This window comes from Antedon mediterranea, chromosome 1 (genome assembly GCF_964355755.1).
Source record: "Antedon mediterranea chromosome 1, ecAntMedi1.1, whole genome shotgun sequence".
Lineage (NCBI taxonomy): Eukaryota > Metazoa > Echinodermata > Crinoidea > Comatulida > Antedonidae > Antedon > Antedon mediterranea.
The window spans coordinates 30,088,132-30,110,912 of NC_092670.1; the positions used below are offsets into that span (position 1 = coordinate 30,088,132).

General features: G+C 32.6%; 1 protein-coding gene and 1 long non-coding RNA gene across 2 annotated transcripts; one reads left to right on the forward strand and one right to left on the reverse strand.

Moving 5' to 3' along the window:
* Positions 1 to 924: 924 nt before the first annotated feature.
* Positions 925 to 2,044, reverse strand: LOC140048841 (uncharacterized). Its single transcript, XR_011845159.1, has 3 exons — positions 1,925 to 2,044; positions 1,448 to 1,584; positions 925 to 1,256 (listed from the first exon to the last, which is right to left on the reverse strand). It is a non-coding gene; the product is annotated as an uncharacterized lncRNA (long non-coding RNA).
* A 4,242-nt stretch (positions 2,045 to 6,286) lies between these two features.
* LOC140063643 (uncharacterized) lies at positions 6,287 to 22,596 on the forward strand. The gene is made up of 13 exons (XM_072110075.1): positions 6,287 to 6,792; positions 10,208 to 10,279; positions 11,060 to 11,119; positions 11,259 to 11,327; positions 11,633 to 11,704; positions 17,445 to 17,563; positions 20,588 to 20,670; positions 20,787 to 20,828; positions 21,025 to 21,074; positions 21,212 to 21,239; positions 21,422 to 21,442; positions 21,615 to 21,779; positions 22,032 to 22,596. The coding sequence occupies exons 1-13, from the start codon at positions 6,590 to 6,592 to the stop codon at positions 22,053 to 22,055; spliced, it is 1,008 nt and encodes a 335-aa protein (XP_071966176.1). The 5' UTR covers positions 6,287 to 6,589; the 3' UTR covers positions 22,056 to 22,596.
* Positions 22,597 to 22,781: the final 185 nt, after the last annotated feature.

Genomic DNA, 22,781 nt, shown 5'->3' on the forward strand with positions numbered 1-22,781 from the left:
CGCAATTTAATGCAAAAATTAACCAACCGGAAGCTATTTGTCTGGAAGACAAATGTGTTCCGGTTTAATTTAACCCTTGACCTGAGTTAGCTCATAAATATTCATATTGTATGGATACATCATGTGGATGATGATGCTTTCCAAATCAACAGCCAACAACGATAGCAATGCATGCGTGCGAGAGAGTCGATCGGTAGTGATGCGAGACGAATCTTGAAGAAAACTATAGCTAGCAGAATGCTAAGTTAGAATTACAGTTGGTAACTTTGATGTTGAATCTTATTCATTTAGGTGAGTTTTTGTTTCGCTAACAGGAGAGGCCTAGCTAGGCCTAGGCCCGAATTTGCTGCTACTGTACTACTAGTCTACTACTACTACTACTAGCACTGACAGTCTCGAGTAGCCTAACTGCTGCCAACTTCTGTCTCTAGAAGTAGAGTGTAGTAGGCCTAGGCAGTACACTGCTAGCTAGGGCTACAGAAGGGATGTATTTTTGTTTCTATCATGATGAATTGGTTTAATTTTTAAAGATTTCAACTATCTATTCGGCAGTGAAAATAAAAAAAAAAAGAAAATCTAAATATTGTTTTGGATGTTTTACTGATGCAATATTTTCTGTATCAAATGCAATAGGTTCAAATAACATTCCGCAAATAAACATTTTATGCAGATATTTTGACACAAATTTCTTTTTTTTTAGGTTGATTGATTGAACAATAAGAGCAAGTAGTGAGAAACATAAAATGTATCGTACAGTGGCAACATTCACAATTTATTGAAACGTTTCTTACTATTAAAATGACACTTTGTAATGGATGTGAGCGATCTTAGAAGACTATAGCTGTCGTAATTACTGCCACAATCAACACATTGATACATTAGTAGACAAATTGACACAAAAAACAATACAGGAATTCAATAAGATATACTGTATATATATATTTTATTAACTCCTTTTGCACTGTAATATTTACAGTAAAATTATGAAGTGTAAGTAAATTTGAAGAATTTATCCTGTGTACTGTTGTAGTAGTTTTTTTTTATTTATTGAATGTTATGTTTACAAAATAATATACTGTACATATAATACAAAAAAAATTATACAATATTTTACAAGCTGGACAAGAACATATTATGGCCGAATGCAGCAGGAGAGTCAGAAATATTTTTCCTGCAATATCCAATCATATTCCAATACCGAGTCCATCATTGTTGTCTTTGGGTGACCTCTGTTCCAGTCTTCATCAGCTCAACGTCTTTAAAAAAAAGTCAAAGCAAAGTATGAAAATCTGGATAAAATAGATCATGCATATTTAGTGCAAAATTGGGCTAGTGAAATTGCTTACTTTGACATAGTCAAATACGTATACTACCTTTCTATGGTAATTAAAACACATTACTTATAATGTTATAACTTATAAAAAGAGAAAATAAATATTTGACTTACTACAGTACAGAGAACATTTGTTTGTGTTGTAAAATGGCTAAGCTGGCTTTTCCCCTCTGTCTACTTGTAAGTTGTACAGTGCTGCTGGAAGGTTCTCAATTTCATTTCAGCTCAGGCTTGTATTGCAACCATTTTCCCTGAAAAATGTTTGTTTTATTTTTATCATAAAAATTAGTTAAACAAGCTTCAACTGTAAATATATATGGTACAGCAAGCTGGCTGTATTTTCGGAATGTAGCTAAGATTGATGGCTATACAATGTATAGGGCCTAGCTGGGCATCTTCTGCAGGGACCCGATTGTCACAGCAGTCTGCTTGCTATTACTCTAGCCTAGTAATATGCAGCAGCATGTATTAATTATTCTAGGCCTAGCCCTGAACTGAAAAAATCCCAGGCTAAGTTAATTAATTTACCTTCCTGTTATTATTGCGTTATATATATTATTATATTTAAACTAACCGTCTAGGCCTACTTACCGACAAATTAACAGCTCAGCTTTACATATTTATACGATCAGGCCAGGGAAACCCACAGTCGAGTCGCGTCGATCTCTGGTGGTGTTGTTGTACATACAACGTGCATCGTCCATTGTTAGATCAGATCTCTGCTGTGTGGATGCTTATTAACATATCATGCATATGTATGAGTTAGCTCTACCGGCCTAATTTCTGAGCCGATGAGTTCGAAAAAATGGTAAACTTATTTTGATTTTTTTATAAGCGAAATCAATAGTTTTTTCGGATTTTTTTTCGGTGGAAGTGAATAACTTTATGTTAACTACAAAACGGTCTATTCAAAATTTGATTTTTTTCATCTTTATTTTTCATTTTTTGGGGGACAATACATCTTTAATGTATTCTGGACAAATTTGTTTTAAAATAGGTAAACATGGCTGAGACGCAGATACCTTTACTTGAACTGACACGATTTCCTATGACGGCTTTTGGATGCAGGGTTAGATCTGAATGTTTTAATATTTTAAAACTTGTTTTTTGCTCAACCTTATATAAGAAGATATATTCTAGACAAGTTATTAAAGCCTATACACATTACTAATGACTCCTAAAATATATTTGCGCCTCTGCATGGTTTATTTTGTTTTTACAATTCTATTATTATGTTATACGGTAACTTATAAATTGTTTTAAAGATAAAATAAGATTTTTCTTTTCTTCACTTAATCAAAGTAGAGAAACATTCATTTGCACAAAAACTTTTCTTTGTCCTGCGTTCCAGAATAGTAGATTGTAATTGCGAAGTCCATCGAATGCAATTGATGCTTAAAACCAATTTCATTTAATTAAGGAACAATAGACCAAACATTATTGTATGTTCTTGTTTCGCCTGTACTTGTTTTGCATTCGATATATTTTGTAAAGGTTTCACCAAACGGGTATAGAAAAAGAGAAGGGAAAGAAACAATGAAAATGATCTGTTTTTTAAATTCTGAAGTACTTTGTTAATACCACTGCTTCAAAAGTATAGCTTCCAAATAAATTATTGCTATTAGTATTATTATTATTAGTAGTAGTATTAATGTTATAACTTTCTGTTATTAAAACAATGGATGACGATAATTTTAAATTGGTTAATGATGAAATGATTATTTTTTTATTTTATTCAATTTTCAGGTACAACAATACATGACAATACAGCGGTGCACCACCCTGAGGATTGCCATGAGTGCAAAGCACTATCGAGATGGCTCTCCATATACTGCACTAGAACATATAAGACAAACATATACACAAGATGCTCTACATAAACAAAGACTTATTATTAAGTCTTTGGGAGTGGAGTTGTAAATTGTCATGAGAAAAAAACCCTGACATGTGACAGGACTTGAACTCAGGACCCTTAGATTGGTAGCCAAGCATCATAACCACCAAGCCACAGCTCCACTCCATTATGAATGTATTTTATTAATAATGATACAAAAGCTACATTATTATATGGGCTTATTTAAAACAAAGACGTATAATAAAAATTATTATTATTATTATTAGTGGTGTTATTGTTATTATTATTATTATTATTATGGCAGTAGGACCATGGTCCATTCGTTTATTCAACGTTACAGCAGACGGCACAGTAAATAAAACAATATTAACATCGGACTACTCAATTGATCTTGATAAACATGATGGATCTACATATCAAATTACCAAAACACTTGTTTATGTTGCTTTAACATACATTATTGGCTTTCCATTGGTTATAGTTCTTATAATATACTGTATAAACATACGTTGTAATCAGCTTGAACAAAACCAATATCAAGGATGGATGATTGGAGTGAGGTTTTTTTGTGGACAGTACAAACATAAATTTTGGTTTTGGGAATCATTTGAGCTGTACAACAAGGCTCTGTTGGCACTTATTGCAAATTTAAAAGATGACGTGTTCTCAAGCATGTCATACTCTCTGTTTTTTACCGTCATCTTTATTGTATTGCATTTGTACCTTCAACCAATGAAAGAGAAATCAGAGCAGAGATTTCAATTGTTGACGCTTGTTTTCATCGTTGTCAATCTATCCATTGGTGCGATCGTAAACATGGATCAGAGTATCAATGAAGATGACATCATTGGTTTACTTCACAAGATAACCCCTGTCATTCTCATTATGCTGAACGTTTCTATCATGCTAGTCGTAATTGGTAAGAAAAATAAATTGATTGTATATTTTATTATAATGACTACGTAATGTATGCGCAGTAAGTTACACGTAATATGGTACATTTCTTGAAAAAAATAGTGTTTACGTACATACGTTTTTTTTCAGTTGATTTGTTTAAGAAACTTAAAACAGACTGCAGCTGTCGACATGGGAGAGGGCTAAGACTAAGATGAATCCATGATGATGATGATGATGATGATGACCCGGAACAATCACATGATAACGAAAATATTATAATATAAAGTTAGTTAGAGTTAACATTATCGCTTTTTTTGTGATAACAAGTGAATGTCGTTGAACATTGTAGCTTAAGGTTTAATTAATTTCAAGGTCAAAACGAACGAATAAGTATTTGATTCTCAGTGGCAGAAAATCTCGTACTTGATTACATCACCTCATTTATTTTACCACACGCTGTGATTGTATCTTGTTGGGTTAATGGTTATGTATTTCTGTATTCCATATTTCTTATACTACAGGATACAGTACCGACAATCAATTATACAATAAAAATATGTCTTTTTTGAAAAGTTTGTTAATTTTAACTCACTTAAAAAACCAGACGATTAACTAAAGTAACACCATAAGATTATTAGATGAATGGCCAAACTAATATAGTTATTTGTGTAGGCTTAGCATATTAATAGTTACGTATACTATTACTCAGTTTACTTTATTTATACAATGTTATTATTATGTTATAACTTCGGGGTTTTTTCACATATCTAATTTCAAAGTTAAGTTAAGCTTCTTTTAAGCACTTAATTAAACTTGAGATTTGTAAAAACAACTAACTTGAATAATAGTTTACTTACTGTAAATAATTGGTAGGTTTTGATTAATGTTCTCACTGAATACCAAAAAACATAATAACAACAATAAAAATAATAATAACAACAACCACAGAAATAACAAAAACAATTATAATATTTAAAAATTTAACGTCTATTTTTACTCAGTTTTTAATTAATTTTGGTATGATAAGCTGTTTTTTTAGTTTTACATTCCGGTATCAAGGAGCGCAATTACATACTGATATTTCAGTTGTCCTCCGAAGTCTTAGTTCTAGAAATGAATTGTACAACAACTTAAATATTACTCGATTAATGATTATTTTAAAGAAAAAGTTTTAGAAAAACATCATTATATGTTGATATTACAATAAACCTGGTATTCGCAAAAATCGGTTTAACTTCAGTATTTTTATCACATTATTAACATATCTTTGATTGAACTAAATCAGGATAAGGAAGAGTTTATTATTTACTATCCAAACTAAGCGTCGTCATTTTTTTGGGGTCTTCTCAATCTAGCCACCTATTTCGAACATGAATTAGATATAATCTTTATAAAGCTTTTAACCATACAAAAATACAATACAATCGTGTATTGTTTTGAAGTTGAGGAAATACGACGAGAAAATATGAAATGTATTTTATTGTGCTGGAAAACAAACACAGTAGTAGGTCTAAGGTATCCAACACAATAATATCAAACTTAGCGTCATCATTATTTTGGGGACTTCCCAATCCAGCCACTTATTTCGAACATGAATTAGATATAATCTGTTATATCTATAAAGCTTTTAACCATATGAAAATACAATACAATCGTGTATTGTTTTGAAATTGAGGAAATACGACGAGAAAATATGAGATGTTATTGTGCTGGAAAACAAACACAGAAGTAGGTCTAAGGTATCCAACACAATAATATCATTATTATTGTGGATATTTGTCTGTGTTTTCCCCCAGGGATATATTTGATTCATTGTCATTTACCATTATTTGTTACGTTAACTCAATATATGAACATGCGAGTTAGTATTACCATTACAAGTTTAGTTCATAATTATTTTTAATCTAGAAAAAGCTGATTTCGAAATGTATTATTTTATGTAATTTGAAAGGAAATAGCGTTGCTAAACAAGTAAACCCATACAGCTACAATGTCACAAAATTGTTTTCTTTTATAAAAGAAATCCTTTTTTTACGGTAATGCCTAGAAATGATACAGTGCAGAACATCTGTAATTTATAGCATATCCCAACCAATACTACAATATTGCAAAATATGTAATATGTCAACTGTTAGCGTTGCTTATCAAAATGTTGTTGGCATATTTGCATGCACTGCTTCTTAAAAATATTAGTCAACATCGGTTGGTGTATTGACATTAATTAGCTTTTTTAAAAAAAAAAACAAAAAAACACTTTTATTGTTTTGTAGAAGCACCAACCAATAAGCTCTTTTATACATCTATATACTTTCTTTTTGTAACAATGAAGAATCAGTGTGTTAACCCTACTAAACAAACACCAGCATACTATATGCATTTAGAGGTAATGTTTAAAATAATCAACGACCTGGAACAAGTTTGTGAACAACATAATATTTATATATAACGAGCACAATAGAAAGTCAAGGCGGGTACCAGCCGCACTTAATTAATTACTCCTGAAAATGTCTTACACATATTACTTGGTAATGTTAATATGTTATATATGGGTGGATCCATCTATTGGTGTTGAGGTAGCATGTAGAACTATAAATGATATCATTTTGAATGCAGTTTGTGAATGTACAGAAAGAACACAAACAGTTAATTGCACAAACCGTGGACTTGACGAATGGCCAATTGGAATTCCAGTAAAAACGCTTTTTCTGTAAGTTTGCATTATGTGTTTGTTAGGCTATTCTGATTCATTCTGAATGTGTGTATTTTCATTATTTTATCATAAGCTTATTTTAATAATAATGATGATGCATACGATTATTGTGCGGAACAAGTAAACCATTGGGTTAGACATATTCTATTATTAAAAAGAATGTGTAAATAATATAATGTATTGCATATTAGATTACTGGGCCTAACATTGTTTTGGGATTAAATTTAGCACATGTCAATGCCAAATGATTGTGTTTTTTTCTTACTAAGAAAGAAAGGATTGAGGAAATCTTTATTAAAAATAAAATGTTTAATGAAAACGAAAAAAAAAAAAACTGCTCGACTTAGGCCTATTGGGTTAACATTGAATTTGAAAGATAAAGATGGAAACTGCGACGATCCTGCAAACAATGAACTATAATAATAAACAAATACTTGTTTGTGGATTTTATATTTTACCCTTCCCCTTCAAAACTAAACTATCTTTAGATGATGAATCATAGATTACTGTGGCAGAGTTTGGAAGATTCGGATGAAGATTTGGCCTGTAGGCGGTGTTTTATCAAAATTAAACTGTGAAGCTGACTGTTATGTCTTTTGCTTTATTTGTAAACTGTGTGTCGTTCAAAAACTACAATAAAATACAAAAGAAATCATTAAAATCAAACTCACTCAAGCGTAACGAAATAAATTCACTTCAATTTATAGTCAAATAATACTCAATTCTAAGTTCTAATTCAAATATATGTAGTATCTCCTAAAACCACATGTCTGCATTTAGATTAACAATCTACTAACAAATACTCTTAAACACCATCATCTTATCACCAATATAATCTTTATAAACTTAGTATAATTACTAGAATCATCGAATGTATGATCCGTCTGCTATTTATACAGTAGTACCGACGGCACACACGCTGCCATACACGTGAGTGAAACCCGTACACTCAAATTTGATAATTAGAGCATAACATTCCTCTAACATTTAACAAAGGTCAACTAAATGAGTAAGAACTATAACAAATTCAGAATTTACGCTCTGGCATCTTAAACAAACAATCTTATACTTTGATCCTAACTCTTCTCTTCGACTCGCCTCCAACATAAAACCGAGGGCGCACTAACAATTTCGTTCAAAGAAACAGGCGGTAAATATATTGACACATAGTATTTTGTGGATTGTGACTCACCGGTCAATATCGGAGTGCGGTGAGAATTTGGGTCATACATCATTGTGTCCATATTTGGTGGTATGTGGATACATTTTGTGGCTTATACGCTGTTCACAAATACAGCACCCACCCACACACAAACAGGGTTAAAATTCTAAATTCCTTGGCGGAGGTAATATACAAATTATTTAAATGCTTGCTATTCGTAAAAGTAAACCTCTGTTTCACAGTAGTGATGATGAAGATAACATCTTAAAGTACCGTGTTTGTTTGGTAGGGTTTTCGAAGGAGACATTTAATCAAATGAATTTCCTAGATATGAAAAAAAAATACAACGAAGTGATTAAAATTAATAATTTTGTATTGATTGATGAGGTGGAACGCCCACCGACAATGAACACAACTAACGCTTACATCTGGGAAGGTAATTGAAGCATTGAACCTGGACGTTTTCAGTGGTTTGTTACCATCTATATATACAGTTACGTAAGTGAAAAATTCGGTAAATCGCGTGTTACTTCTAGACTTTTTACTCGATGGAATATGAAGTTGGTTCATACTTTATGTACTGATTTTACCAAATGTAACCCTGTTTACTAATTAAGTTGAGTTAGATAATTAGTTATTGATAATTAAAACGAGTTTAGCTTCAACGATTTGCTCCAAATATTCGTGTTTTCCGATCAAGGAGGTATAGACTGTTTGGATGTCCATGCTGAAAAATATCCGCACACAATACTACGAGGTATTTACCTATATATCCTTCTACAATAATTGTTTTTTATAGCGGAAATACTATTTTAATAGATTTAATATACGTTTATATAAGTGTATTGATTGGCGGTGAATGGAACATTCCAATCTCTCAGTCTCCAGTATAATTATTTTGTATAACACAAGTAGCTAAATGTATGGGCCCTTGGTGGACAAACTTAAAACCTTTAGGTTTAATAGCGGATATTGTATTACAATACTGTAGTTAGTTATAAGTAGTGTATAAAAACATTTGACATTAAATACATAAACAAATTTTGGTCGCCGCCATTTGAGTGTGGGTACTGTAATAAACTTTATTACTAAAAGTTGCTTCTCAACGTTTATATTACTTAATTATTACAAAAAATATATAAACGTCATAGTGGTGTATTGTTACATGTACTTTACTATTTCAATCGACTATGTGACAGTTTCAATAAAGTATTAGGCCTAAATCGCAAATGTTTTACTGTGCTATATGATTTATAAAACATTTAAACAAATATTTCGTTACTGAGTGGATAAAGAATAATATATTTAAAAAAAAATTATTCCTCTTTGCACCCATCCTCTTTCCCATCCCTCAACCCTAATTTTACATACAAAGCACAAATTGGGTTTGTTTGACTCAAAGTTTATTCAAACCGTTGGCCGCGGAATTGATAATTAACGATGTTTGAACTAAATAGTTTATTTAGTTCAAACATCGTGTAAAACTTGATTAAACAACAAACATTGACATCCGCGACTCAGTGGGCCGTTGCGGCATACGGAAGACGTTTAAACGGCTTTCAACATAGGCTTCGTGCGCCGAAGCATCTCCGGTTTTAACGGGACACAGATAGTGCGCAGTTACAGACCTGTGTTGTAACTCAACAACTTGGCTACCATTCGGCTATCCGGGAGTTTCGCCTGATTTCAAACACATATAGGTCTATGGATGTAATGTTATTAGTGAATTTACAATTTTTTCGCAACTTATGAATATATTTCACTTGATCTTTATTAATTTGGGTCAACGTTGCCGGCTAGGCCTAGGTAGGGGAGCAAACACTCAGTTAAAACCAGGAAATCGCAAAGTGATTACACTAACCCGGAAATTACTTCTACCGCGGCCCCGGTTTAACATTTTTCGATGAAATAGCCTAATAAAGTTTGTTTTAAAACCCTTTATATATCTCCCTAAGGGAAGTGAACAATAATGTTATCAACTCTAATCGTGGTATATCTGATATAAATATGGTAGGTGTCCAAGGCAGAGATCTTTACAAAAATGTGTCCAATGTGTTCACCCATGTCAGACTTAGGCATAATGAATTATTCGATGAAGGTTTGTTGTCGGTGAACATTATACCACTCATTTATTGGGTGACTACGTTAATTTGAGAGGGAACATATTGCCAACGAGATTATAACATGAACAATTCAAAATGCCACTAAGTAAAGTTACCGTAATTAACTGTTTTTTATTTTATTTTATAGCTACATGAAAAATAACAACTTGGGAACAATTGATGACAATACGTTGATAGAGCTACCTGAGCTTAGAACAATGTAAGTTTTTAAGCAACTCGCATTATATTTAAGCATTAAGTTATAGAAGGTCTATTTGTAGGAAATTGTTTGTAGGCTGAGGCACACATGTTTTAATTCCCCAGAAGTATTACGGTACCTGCATCATTATTTCGATCTGGTTATTGATCAATGATCAATTTTATATCACATTATAATTTTAACAACTGTCATTAGATTGGATGAATTGTTGGTTTTATGGTACTATAAGGGCAATGTACTTTTCACGCTCGCGGATGTCTTAACGCATCGGAAGAAAACGACGATCGATGGTGATCGATACGACCACGGCCTCATAAACAACTACAGTATGGCAGATTTCGGTTGCAATTTTGCTCTTTTGAGTGGCGATACAAATTATAAATTGCATGATGATGCAGACTCAAACAATAAATAAGTAATCAGTAGGCTAGATGCATTTGCAACAGCTTCGGGTACAACTTTGGCAACCATAAATAGTAATATCTTCTTTAAATATTTTAAACAAAATCAATCATAATCGACTGTGCTGTCTCTTTCATTAAATCTGAATAAAATTAAAGAATCGACTTGTGTTATATAACGTAATGTGATGTTATATAGCGCAAATATAATAAATGTGTTTATATTCGGAATGGTACAAATAATTTCACTCGTTGAAGAATGAAATTCAATATTTTAATAGAAGTATAAATTTCTTTTATCTTTTATCACCTCACAACATTATTTTCAATTATAACACTCATTATTTGTATTTTATGTTATGATGCACTGCATTGACAGAGACATTAGTAACAATTCACTTAGAAGACTACCAATGTTTCCGAAATCAATTTTTACTGTGTAAGTATACTTTTTTTCAAGTCAGCGTATAAGTACTGTGTTATTTTATCAACCTTAATTTCTATAGCATCGTAGTTTTTGTCATATTGATACAGTGACTTGAGTCATTTACATTTAACATTTATAACCTATATTTCAGATATGCACTTCACAATTTCCTGACAGACATATCGACAACATTAAATGATCTTCCAAAACTTAATAACGTGTAAGTTACAATTGCAAATTAATAATGGTTCGTTGATGGTTTGTAAGTAGTATTATAATTATACAAAAATAATATTAATTTATAACTATTCAATACCATTTTTTTTCTTTTAATAGTTCATACTCTGCAGTTGTATTTTTGCAAAGACCCATATTTACATAGTAATTTGTATTATTATTATGTTTTAGCAGTAAATTATGAAGAAATTAAGTTTAAGAATATTATTTACAATTTTATGAAACATTAAAATGTATATCATATTTTTTGTCTAATTATAATATATATCATTTGTGTTTGTAAAATAGAGAACTTCAATACAACAACATCTCAGTGTTGAAGAATAGTATGTTTAAGGGTTCACCATACGTACGTAGATTGTAAGTATAATGGTATAACAGTTTGTCTTATTTCCCAAGTCATCTGCACGCTGCTCATGACTGAAAATAGTTAGATAAAGAAAAACTAAATCAAAAAAACAGCGTAAAATAAACCGCTTCAATTTAAACGATAAACTTTTATAAACAATGATCATTTTAAGTTTGTTTAACCATGTTTCCTGTTATTGAACCATCTCATGCCTTATATTATACTAGATGGTTCGCGAATACATAGTAATTTCAGCGTTAAAAAACTGGCGACTTCAAATGTATACTTGCAGGACAATTATAATACAGGTCGTTTACAGGAACGAATAAATAGACACGGTGATTTATGTACTCAACTAAAATTAGCACCCCGGGAATTACTTCCGAAAGAGAAACTTGTCGCAAAATAAGACCAATTGTTTTGAAACCAACTGAATTTGTGTTCTGTATGTAACATTAGGGTTGAGGGATGGGGAAGAGGATGGGTGCAAAGACGAACAATTCTTAAATATTATATTCTTTATCCATGTAGTAACGAAATATTAATTGTTTTCATGTTTTACAAATAATAATACCACTAAACACAGTCAAACATTGCGATTTAATACTTTGTTGAGACTGTCACCGTCATAGTCGATTGAAATAGTTACATTATTAATTAATACAAACGATAACTAATTATCTAACTCAATTTAATTAGTAAACAGGGTTACATCAAGTGGTTAAAATCAGTACCGAAAATACGAACCAACTTTATATACCATCGAGTAAAAATTCTAGAAATAACGCGCGATTCACCGAATTTTGCCCTTACGTAAATTTATATACAAGATACAATACAAGATACAAGATACAAGATAACTTTATTGTCAAAATTGTTTACAATTTCGAGATATGTTTTGTACCTGAGTAGAATAAATAATACGATGTGATAACAATATAAAAAACAAATGATACAAGTGACTATCTTGAAAAGTTTTTGTTAAATAAATTGCATGCTATGTACATTGGTGAAAATCTGAAACGGTTTGTGGATATTTTTTCCTGTGTCAGTCTAACCCTTCCTGATCTACTTATAATGATGTCTGAATGTAATGGGTGTGATTGGTCTTGCATAATTGTGTCAAATTTCTTAAGTATGAATATATTAAACATTTCATCTAAAGATTTCACTTCTACACCGATAACTCTGCTGGCCTTGTTTACTAATCTCTGAATTTGACTTTTACTGTTTACATTGATATGAGAAAACCAAACAATAATACAATAAGAAATGATTGATTGAACAACAGAGGAATAAAATATATGAATGAGATGAGAACTAACATTAAACCGTTTCATTTTATATATAAAATACATTCTCTTATTAGCCTTGGTACGGAGTTTTTTAGTGTTGCTCTCCCAATTTAGTTTATTATCAATTATTAATCCCAAGTACTTATGACTTTCTACTATTTCAACAATTTCATTATCGATTTCAATATTTACATGATTAGTTTTATTTTTCCTTCTAAAATCGACAATAACCTCTTTAGTTTTTTTGGCATTAAGTTCAAGAAAATTTTGTTTACACCAGACTACAAAATGTTCAAAATATTCATTAAACAGGGATGTATCATTATTTGAAATTAAACCAACTAGGCAAGTATCATCTGCAAACTTAACATTGAATGATTTACTTGGGTCAATATCACTATAAAAATCAGAATATAATGAAAAAAGTAAGGGTGAGAGAACGCATCCCTGTGGTGCACCTGTATTACAAGTTAACTGCTTAGATACGCTACCCCTAAATTTAACAATCTGTGTTCTTTCATTTAAGAAATCAGAAATCCAGAGATTTAATCGTGGATTTATTCCTAACTTTAATAGTTTATCTGTAAGTAAATGAGGCTGAATTGTATTGAACGCTGCAGAAAAATCTAAAAATAATATTCTAGCATAGTTATTTGGATATTCAAGATGACCATACACCTTTTGCGTGAGCGTCATAACTGCGTCGACTACGCCCCTTTTTTCTCTATAAGCAAATTGGTTGCTATCAATGATACCCTTTGTCTCATTATTTAATATATTTTTTATAATTTTCTCAAAGCATTTCATGGGGATGGCTGTTAATGCCACTGGCCTATAGTCATTTCAAACAGTACATTTATCATTTTTTGGAATTGGTGTAATAATAGCAGACTTCCAAAGTTTTGGTACATGACATACATCAACCAACCACTGAAATAGGTAATGAAAAATATACTTTAATTGAAAATAACAGGTATTTAGAACTTTCCCTGAGATTTGATCTGGCCCTGTGGCTTTCTTTGACTTGACTTTTTTTTAGGGTTTGTTCCACAACAGTTATATTAATTAGGATATTGTTATTTCCTTCTTCTCTGATTGAGCCAATAATATTTTCATTTTGTTTTTCCCGTAAATCCGAAAAGTCACTTTTTTCAAACCTGACATAAAAAGTATTTAGGTTATCCGCTGTGATGTCAGTATCCTTACTCTTATTTACTGCAACTTTGTAATTACCCGTAACTTTATTCATACTTGTCCAAACGTTCTTGATATCATCTGACTTAAATGTGTCCTCAATGTGTTTGGCATAGTTCTGCTTATCTCTTTTAATTACTCGTCTCACTTCTCTTTGTCTAATTTTACTGGCTTCGAAATCTCCTTGTTTAAACATTTCATATTTTTCTTTCATTAGTAATCTTAATTCCTTTGAAACTCATGGTTTATTATTTGCATAGATTTTTACGAATTTGATTGGTACAATGGAGTCCTCACAAAACTTAATATATGCTGAGCATCTTTCTACCGTGTCGTCAAGTGAATCGCTCTTAAACGTATCCCAATCTGTTCTATCAAAACAATCCTTTAGATCATTTATAGCAACTTCTGACCATATCTTGACCGGTTTTTTAATGATGTTAAATTTTCTTAATTTCTGCTTATACTTTGGCAATAATTGAATAAGATTGTGATCCGATTTCCCAATTCCATTTTTTGCTTTTGCCAGGTACGCATTCGGTATATTTCCATAACATTCATCCAATATGCTGTCTTTCCTCGTCGGTACCTTCACGTATTGATGCCAATGAGGTAGTGCTCTTTTAAGCATGCAATGATTGAAGTCGCCTAACACCAGCTTTAACGCATCTGGTGACTCGCTCACCACTTGTTTATGAATTCGACATTCAAACATACAACTTTGGTAACGCAGCTTTAAACTTCCCTTATCAAGATAATATCTTTTCTGGGTATTGCTTGTTTCAATAGGCCAAGCTTAAATTTATTTCGTGGCACATTTTCTTCTCTCTTTAATTATTACAACATCGTCAACACAAAATGTCTTTGAGTAATAATAAACGTATTTAGGCATTCATTTCTCTAAATATTGTACACTGGGCCATCTCTTTCGACAGTACAGATTAGTAAGAATTCTCCGAATGGTGGTAGAAGAAACCTTGACTTCATAGTCAAAATGTAGTTTGGGGAATTTGTGGTTTAGAAGCAGCAGGAATTTTATTCAAATTTGTAACGGTAGACGGTCGAGTTCACAATGTTCTCCACAACTTTTAAGTAATGGTGCTAATGCATCTCTTAAAGTTCGTGTATGGCATTCCGACGAACCTCACATATGTTTAAATTTTCGGATAGAAAGATCAATAAGTGCGACTTGTTTTTAGTCGCGTGACGCGTGCAACGCGGCTCTACAGCTCACTCTGTCGGTCGGTTGGTCGGTCGGTAAACACTAATTAAAATTTGAGCACGCGACTGCAGCCATGTATATGGCCTTGTTAGAATTATGATAAGATGAATATTTGGAATAGGCATTGATGAATGAATCATGAAATGGACTACCTTCAACTCTAAACATACTCGATTTATCTACACATGGATGTAGATTATACAAACGTGTGTTTGTGAGTGCAGATATTTTTCTTTAATACAATTGCTCTTTTGCATCTAATATATACTGCATTACATTGTGCTCGTAAACAACGATACGAGCCTTAATGATATACATTAGGTGTGCAAACGTCTTCAATGAAAAGGTAAATTATCATGATCGTAACTAACCATCTTACAGTCTAAAGCGTGGTTCACACTAAGACGTATTGACCTAAAGTGCTGCATTGCGTAATCACAAGTGGGAACCGACGACGCAACAGTGCTGCAAACATCGCAAGTTTGATTTCACGCAGGCGGGGGCAAATACAATTGTCGGAATGGCGTTCTCTTACGTTGCGTTACGTTGCGTCGCTAATGGGAACCAAGCTTTATCGAGGTACGTATCTGCCGACTTCACGAATTGCATAGCTGTTACACACGGTACTCCAATATGGCACCCTGACCTTGATTCAAAGCTAGTACACATCTACAGTGTTCATATTGAATATTAAATACAAATTTTAAAGAAGTCAGACTTAAGCGTGGTTCCCACTAGCGACGCAACGTAACGCAACGCAATGACGTATAGACGCAACGTGCCGTATTGCGTAATCACCGAACGAACGACGTAACGTTGTGCAGTTGACGCAACAGTGCTGCAAACATTACGGGAAATCAAATCAGTTTGATTTTACGCAATAACGTAAGGCAAACGCAAGAGAAACATAGTACAGCGCATGCTCAAACCATGAAATCAAAAAAGTTTTCACCTGCTGTTTCGCGGTCATCGCGGTGTATCCCAAGCTAGCAGAGAATAGAGATAGTGTAGTACAGGGGAATTTTACACATTATCACTGGGTGGGGAGTAGTATGTGTGATAGCAAAATGGTTTCGAAATGCGAGGCGGAGTTTATGATGGATGTGGTAAGACAATTTCCATGTCTGTACGACAAATCGTCGGTTGACTTTAAAAAACGTGACACAAAAGTGGAGGCATGGAAAAGGGTGAAAGAAATAAATGTGTTGTTGATAATCCCGAGAATTTGTATAAAACTATCAGAGATCGGTTTACAAGGTAGGCTTAGGCCTACGCCTGGCCAATCATCATGCATACAATTCATACAATACAAGGCCTTGGTAGGGATACCCGGTGGTAGGGGGTCCGGGTGGTAGGACCTACCTCCCAGGCCTCTATAGACCTAGCCTATGCCTATAAGCCTAATTAAAATATATCCCTAGGCCTAAATAATAATATTACTAGGCCTATGCCGGCCTAGCCTACCCTAGTTAGCCTCTAACTAAAGTAGAAGAAGGCCTGGCCTAAGAATATTTTGTTGTAGTCTAGGCTAGGCTAGGCCTAGTATTTAGTAATCATAATTATTAATTAAATAAATTCCAAATAAATATGAATAAAAGTAAAAATAAATGTAGGGCCTACTAGCCTACTAGGCCTAAGCCTAGGCCTGCTAGCTAGGCTAGCCTATCTAGGCTAATAATATAAGGGCCCTCAAGGCCTGCCTAGACCTCTGAATTATAACAATCCCATAATTTGATTTAATCAACATTTTTATTATTATTATAGTTTATATTATTAATAATTATTACCTAGGCTAGGCCTAGTAAATATTAGTAAATATTCGTTACCAAAAATAAATGAATAAGTACTACAATATTATAATATATTCGACTTCTTGTTTTATTATTAGATATACATAATATTTTGCAAGTAAATATTTAAATAAAAATAATAAATAATAATGTAATTTGATTTCTTCTTGTTTTATTAGATATATTGCAAGTAAAGATTTAAATTTAAAATAATAAATAAATAGGTATCTAATTTCTATCTATTGCACAGGTACTTGAGGAATATTAATGTTCCTTCCGGAAGTGGATGCATTCATATTTTGCCTGGATATGAGAACTTGAGGTGGCTGAAGGAATTCATAAAGCACAGAAGAACAATAGCTAATGATGGTGAGCTTACATTTTGTGTCCACAATATGATACTATATCTTTTTGCCATGAAACAGAACCATCATCTGAATTAACATATTGTCTGAGGTTATCTCTAATAATGTTTGCATCAAATGTGTATGTATTATGTGCCCGACATGGTTGTACAGGCCCGTAGCCAGAATGCATCAGAGGGGGGTTTTCTTGACACCAAGTATTTTGCGAGCGCAGCGAGCAACTGTAGGCTGGGGGCCAGAGGGCCGCCAAGGGCCCCCGGTCGGGGTCCAGGGGGCGAAGCCCCCTGGAAGCTTTGGCTCTCAGAGCAATTTCGGTTGTTTTAATAAGCTTACAGAGACATTTTTTACCTACTAAAATCTGGGTTATGCAGAGAAATTATATAGTATAGTATGGAAGTTAGTAGTACTGATCATGAATAACAGCTTTATTGTTGCAAAAAAGTATATTATATTAGGCCCTTAAGTAATTTCTTATCCTATAAACATAAAAAACAAATAGTACCGTATATTTCGGTGTACAAGTCGCACCTGTGTATAAGACGCACCCATAACGGAGACTGAAATATTAGTATTTTTTATGTAGTCGATGCATAAGACGCACTTATTTCTAGGCCGAAATTTAAACATTTTACAATCAAAACAATGGTATTTTAATAATAAAACAACGATATTTGAGACATATTAGAATCAAATGATATAATTTTGTTTGATTGCCTTTATTACATCGTAATCAGTCTCTACTTCAACTGAACGTTCAATGAAAAGGGAAATCCCCATATTGTTTCAGTTACGATGCACTGTGTGGGTAGGGCTAGCCTATGTCTATTTAAGTAACTTTAATTTCATATTATTTAAATATATACCTTCTTATTGTGTGTATGACCATTATAAAATCAATCCAAATGATGTTCAGTTTTTTGGGCTGATAATGAACCAGGAATATCATGTTGGGTAGGCCTATATGAAAATCATGTGCTCCTTGCCTGGTGGCCATATACACTATAAGATTAGGGGAAGCTACGTAACACAATAACAACACACTCTTTTAGATATCGCTTGACATACGAACTATTGACTACATGATTATAAAATTATGTGATTGTTGACATAGAGATGTAATAAAAATAAACCACCGTGATCAAGGGAAATAGTTATTGTGTAAATAAAATGTGACACCACCGTAATTAATAGACTCTTCCATAAATGTGTTGCGCGCTGTGATGATGCTGCATGCTGCTAGAATACACACCCGCGAGTTCAGAGAGTATTACTAGGCCTGGGTAGAATATCTAATGCGTACTGTAATATTAATTAATACAGTCGAGGATGACAATTTACCTTAACTAAAAATTCAATAAACTTGTTACCACACTGTGGTTAGACAGGAGTGAGTAACTAGCTAGGCCTACATTGCAGAGTAGTAGGCCTACACTATTTTTAATTAATTTAAGTATTAGTAGGTAATTAAATTAATCAGGGTTACATTTAGAGGTCAAATTTGCGTGTCAAAAGTGCGTCTTATACACCGAAATATACGGTAGGCCTACGTACACGTACCAATTTAACTCAGCACCATTTTTATTCAAGTTTAAACAGTGAAATTCTTTGGTTTAATGAAAAATATTTCCAGGAAAAAAATAAAAATCCCCAAAAAGATTGAACTGAACTGAACGTGATCTTGTGCGTTCCGAAAAGCCCGGCCGAAGCACGCGATTGGTCATTCCATTTTTCTGTCATATTTATAACCATCATCTCTCAACAATCTCTCGATCTCACGCTCAGCAGTGACTTTGACATCGGACAATCTGTATATTCGATCGATTTAAACATAGTCAATAGAAGTAAAATGACCAAAAAATCTGCTATAATTGATAATTAATTGCACGATTTTGGAAGTGGGGCCTTTGTTTTTCAAGGGGGGTTCGCTGGTAAAAGGGGGGTTCGCCCAAAAGGGGGGGTTCGCCCGAACCCCAAAAAACCCCCCTGGCTACGGGCCTGTTGTATGGCTTCCATTCCATTGTCACCTTCGACAATTCTCCGCCACTCTCCTTCTGTGAAGTTGTTTTCTTTATCGGCATCAACAAATCCCGAAGGTGTATAGCTTGCATTGTCTTCTTTTATTAAGTAGCTGTGCAAGCACAATGTAGCTTTCACAATGTCATCTACCGTTGTGACATTCGCCCTTATTGGCCGTCTGAAGATTCGCCATCTAGCTGACAGAATGCTAAAAGCATTCTATATTGTTCGCCGTGCTCTCGATAGCCTGTAGTTGAAATTTTTTCAGTAGGGCTTCATTAAATAAGGTTTTAAAGGAAAAATGTCATCTCCCAAAAGAAAATAGGGCATTACGTTCTCACCTACTTGTTCGGGTACAGGTAATGAAAATGTGCCATCTTGTAGTTCTGCACTCAACCTAGATCGGTTAAAAATGCTAGCATCATTCATGCCTCCATAGCTTCCAATGTTGACATACGTAAAGGCATATATTGCATCACACATTGCCAGCAGGACAGTTGAATGATATTGTTTATAGTTGTAATATAAAGAGCCACCAAATTGTGGGCATTCCATATGGATATGCTTCCCATCTAGGGAACCAATTGTATGTGGAAAATTCCAAATATCTTCATATAATTTTGCAATTTCCTTCCAATGATTCACATTTTCAGGTTTTTGAAGATAAATGGGTTGTAAAACAGTCCAAATAGCCTGGCACGTTTCTCTCACAATCTTACATATGGTTGATCGTCCAATCATGAAGTTGAATGATTGCGAACTATGTTGGTCACCGGTTGCCAAGTACCTTAGTGTTATAACAGTCTTTCTTCTGCACTTATCGGTTGACGTAGTCTTGTTTGTTTCTCAAGATGATTTTTTAAAAGACTTGCAAGATGATCAAATCTCTCTGAATTAAAAACAAATTATTATTAATATTATTTATTATTATTATGATTATTAAATATTACTATTGGTATTATTAATGTAAAATTTGATATACATTTATATTGGATTGATATTTTAATTTCAGACATTCAAGATGATATTGTCACAGATTGCTTAATTGCACCTGAAGGAAGTGAAGCATTTCAAGATAATGAAAGTTTGCTATGTGTAAGTCATTATTAGTCTGATAACATGGTTTTCGCTCATACTAGATGAGATGACGCTAATTTTGGTGTTATCTTTTTTTTTTTTTTAAGATGTTAATTGCTTTCTTTCTATTTTAGGAAATCACATCTCCTGAAATTGAAGATAGGCCTATATTGTTGGTAAGTGGAACCAGCAGACATAAACAATAATATTATTGTATAATTAATGTAACAATAAAATTAATGATTTAACTAAAATTGCTTAATATTTAAAATTATTTTATTTGCCCACTGTGATTTGGAGAAAAATGTTTGCATATGACCATATGAAAAATGTACTGTAAAGATAATTATGTGTATCATGCTTATTTTGCAGTATTACAGACTGAGGATAGTGGACAAAATAACAAAGATGACATGCTACATGTAAGTATTTTAACTATCAAAAACATTTTTAGATGATTTTGTAAGTATTTTTTTGTACATTATGTGTGAATAAAAAGAAAAGTAGTAATTAATTTAAGGGCCCTAAATTAAGCATTTTTTTTTTACATAATTTGAAGACGCAATATGGATCTAAAAGCCCAAGAAGTAAGTATTCTAAATTAAGTATACATAAAATACATAAAACAAGACATGTTTGCTTTAATAATTCCACATACCAATTTCATCATCAAGAAGAAAGCATCATTAATAGATTAGCACACCGAATGTACCACCTGTAATTGTGATACAATTTTAATAAATACTTTTTTTAAACCCATGTTTCATAGTCCTCCAAGAAGCATAAATTGGTAATATTTTTACTTTTTTTACACTATCACAAATGTGCTGTAAATGTATTTCAATTTCATTTTTCAATAATTTTAGAAGAAAAATGTGATTTTGATTATATTGTAAAAATTCGTCAACATTATTCATAATAATTTTTGATATGTAACAGTAGTAAGTGAAAATTTATTTCAGGACAATGATGATGATGAGCTGTGGCGAGCAGCCATTGCCCAAATTACAACGACAACATCCGATGTCAAAGATGAAAGTTCCATTTTTGGAGAGCTGGTAGTAGCCGACAAACTGCGGCAGCTCCCCAAAAAGCAAAGATCCATCGCTCAAATGAAGATTTTCCAGGTAACATAACACAATATTTCTCTTCTGTATAGCAATCAATATAAGCTGATGTGCTTACTATCATATATTGTTTTTTATGTTTTTTATTTACAAATAATTTGTTTAAAATATTTTTTTCAATGCTATGAACATGAAATTAATACAGAATAGGAATTATAGACATGCAGTAGGGTACCCTAACTGTTTTCATACTAAGATGGTTGTAAAAGGTTTTATTTTAAACAACATGTTAACTTGAATCTTCTTTAACAGATATTTATAGAAGATGAGGAATGAGGCCTGCTGTATCATAGAAGTGTTGAGCGCAATTTGTGACTCATTTGTTCGTGTTTTAAAAGTAGTTGTTATTGAAAAATAGCTTTTGGTAAAATAAATGTTTAGTGATGGTTTTGATTTATTTGTTTTGAATTGTTGTATCTTTTTTTTGTAAATGGAAGCAGCGATTTAATCGAAATGAAAATAGAACAGTATACGCGTTATAAAACACTATTTTGGGTTTGAAGTATGTACTGAATCATTTATTGTATTTTTAATTAATTAATTATGAATCTAGTGAATTTTTAATCTTATAAGTTACAAAAATGAACTCCTTGTGGCTTAAATTCATACCCCATATGGCACCTATAAGTCACCAGAATGCACCCCATACATTAAGTGTCTACTTAATTAAAATTTATAAATCTAGGCCTATCTATGGTTTAATCAATATAATTATTATTATATTATACCTGAACTTATCAAGGATAATAATAGGCCTAGGAGGCTAGGCCCTAACTACCTAGGCATATTATAGTATTATCCAGAGACAAAAAAAAATAAATTAAATTTTAATTAGATACAATATCTAGAGCATATTAATTATTATTATTGATTACGGTAAACATAGATCATATACACTAATTGATAAAAAAATATATATTTATATATAAACAGACAAAGAACATTAATTATAAATAACCCTATAATATACTGTACCTGAAAAAGTATTCGCGATCAGCTACT

Coding starts and splice junctions, on each gene's coding strand:
- LOC140063643 (XM_072110075.1), top strand. CDS start 6,590: ATGTCTTACACATATTACTTGGTAATGTTAATATGTTATATATGGGTG. Junction 21,443..21,614: donor CCTCCAAGAAGCATAAATTG/GTAATATTTTTA, acceptor AATTTATTTCAG/GACAATGATGATGATGAGCT. Junction 21,780..22,031: donor CTCAAATGAAGATTTTCCAG/GTAACATAACAC, acceptor CTTCTTTAACAG/ATATTTATAGAAGATGAGGA.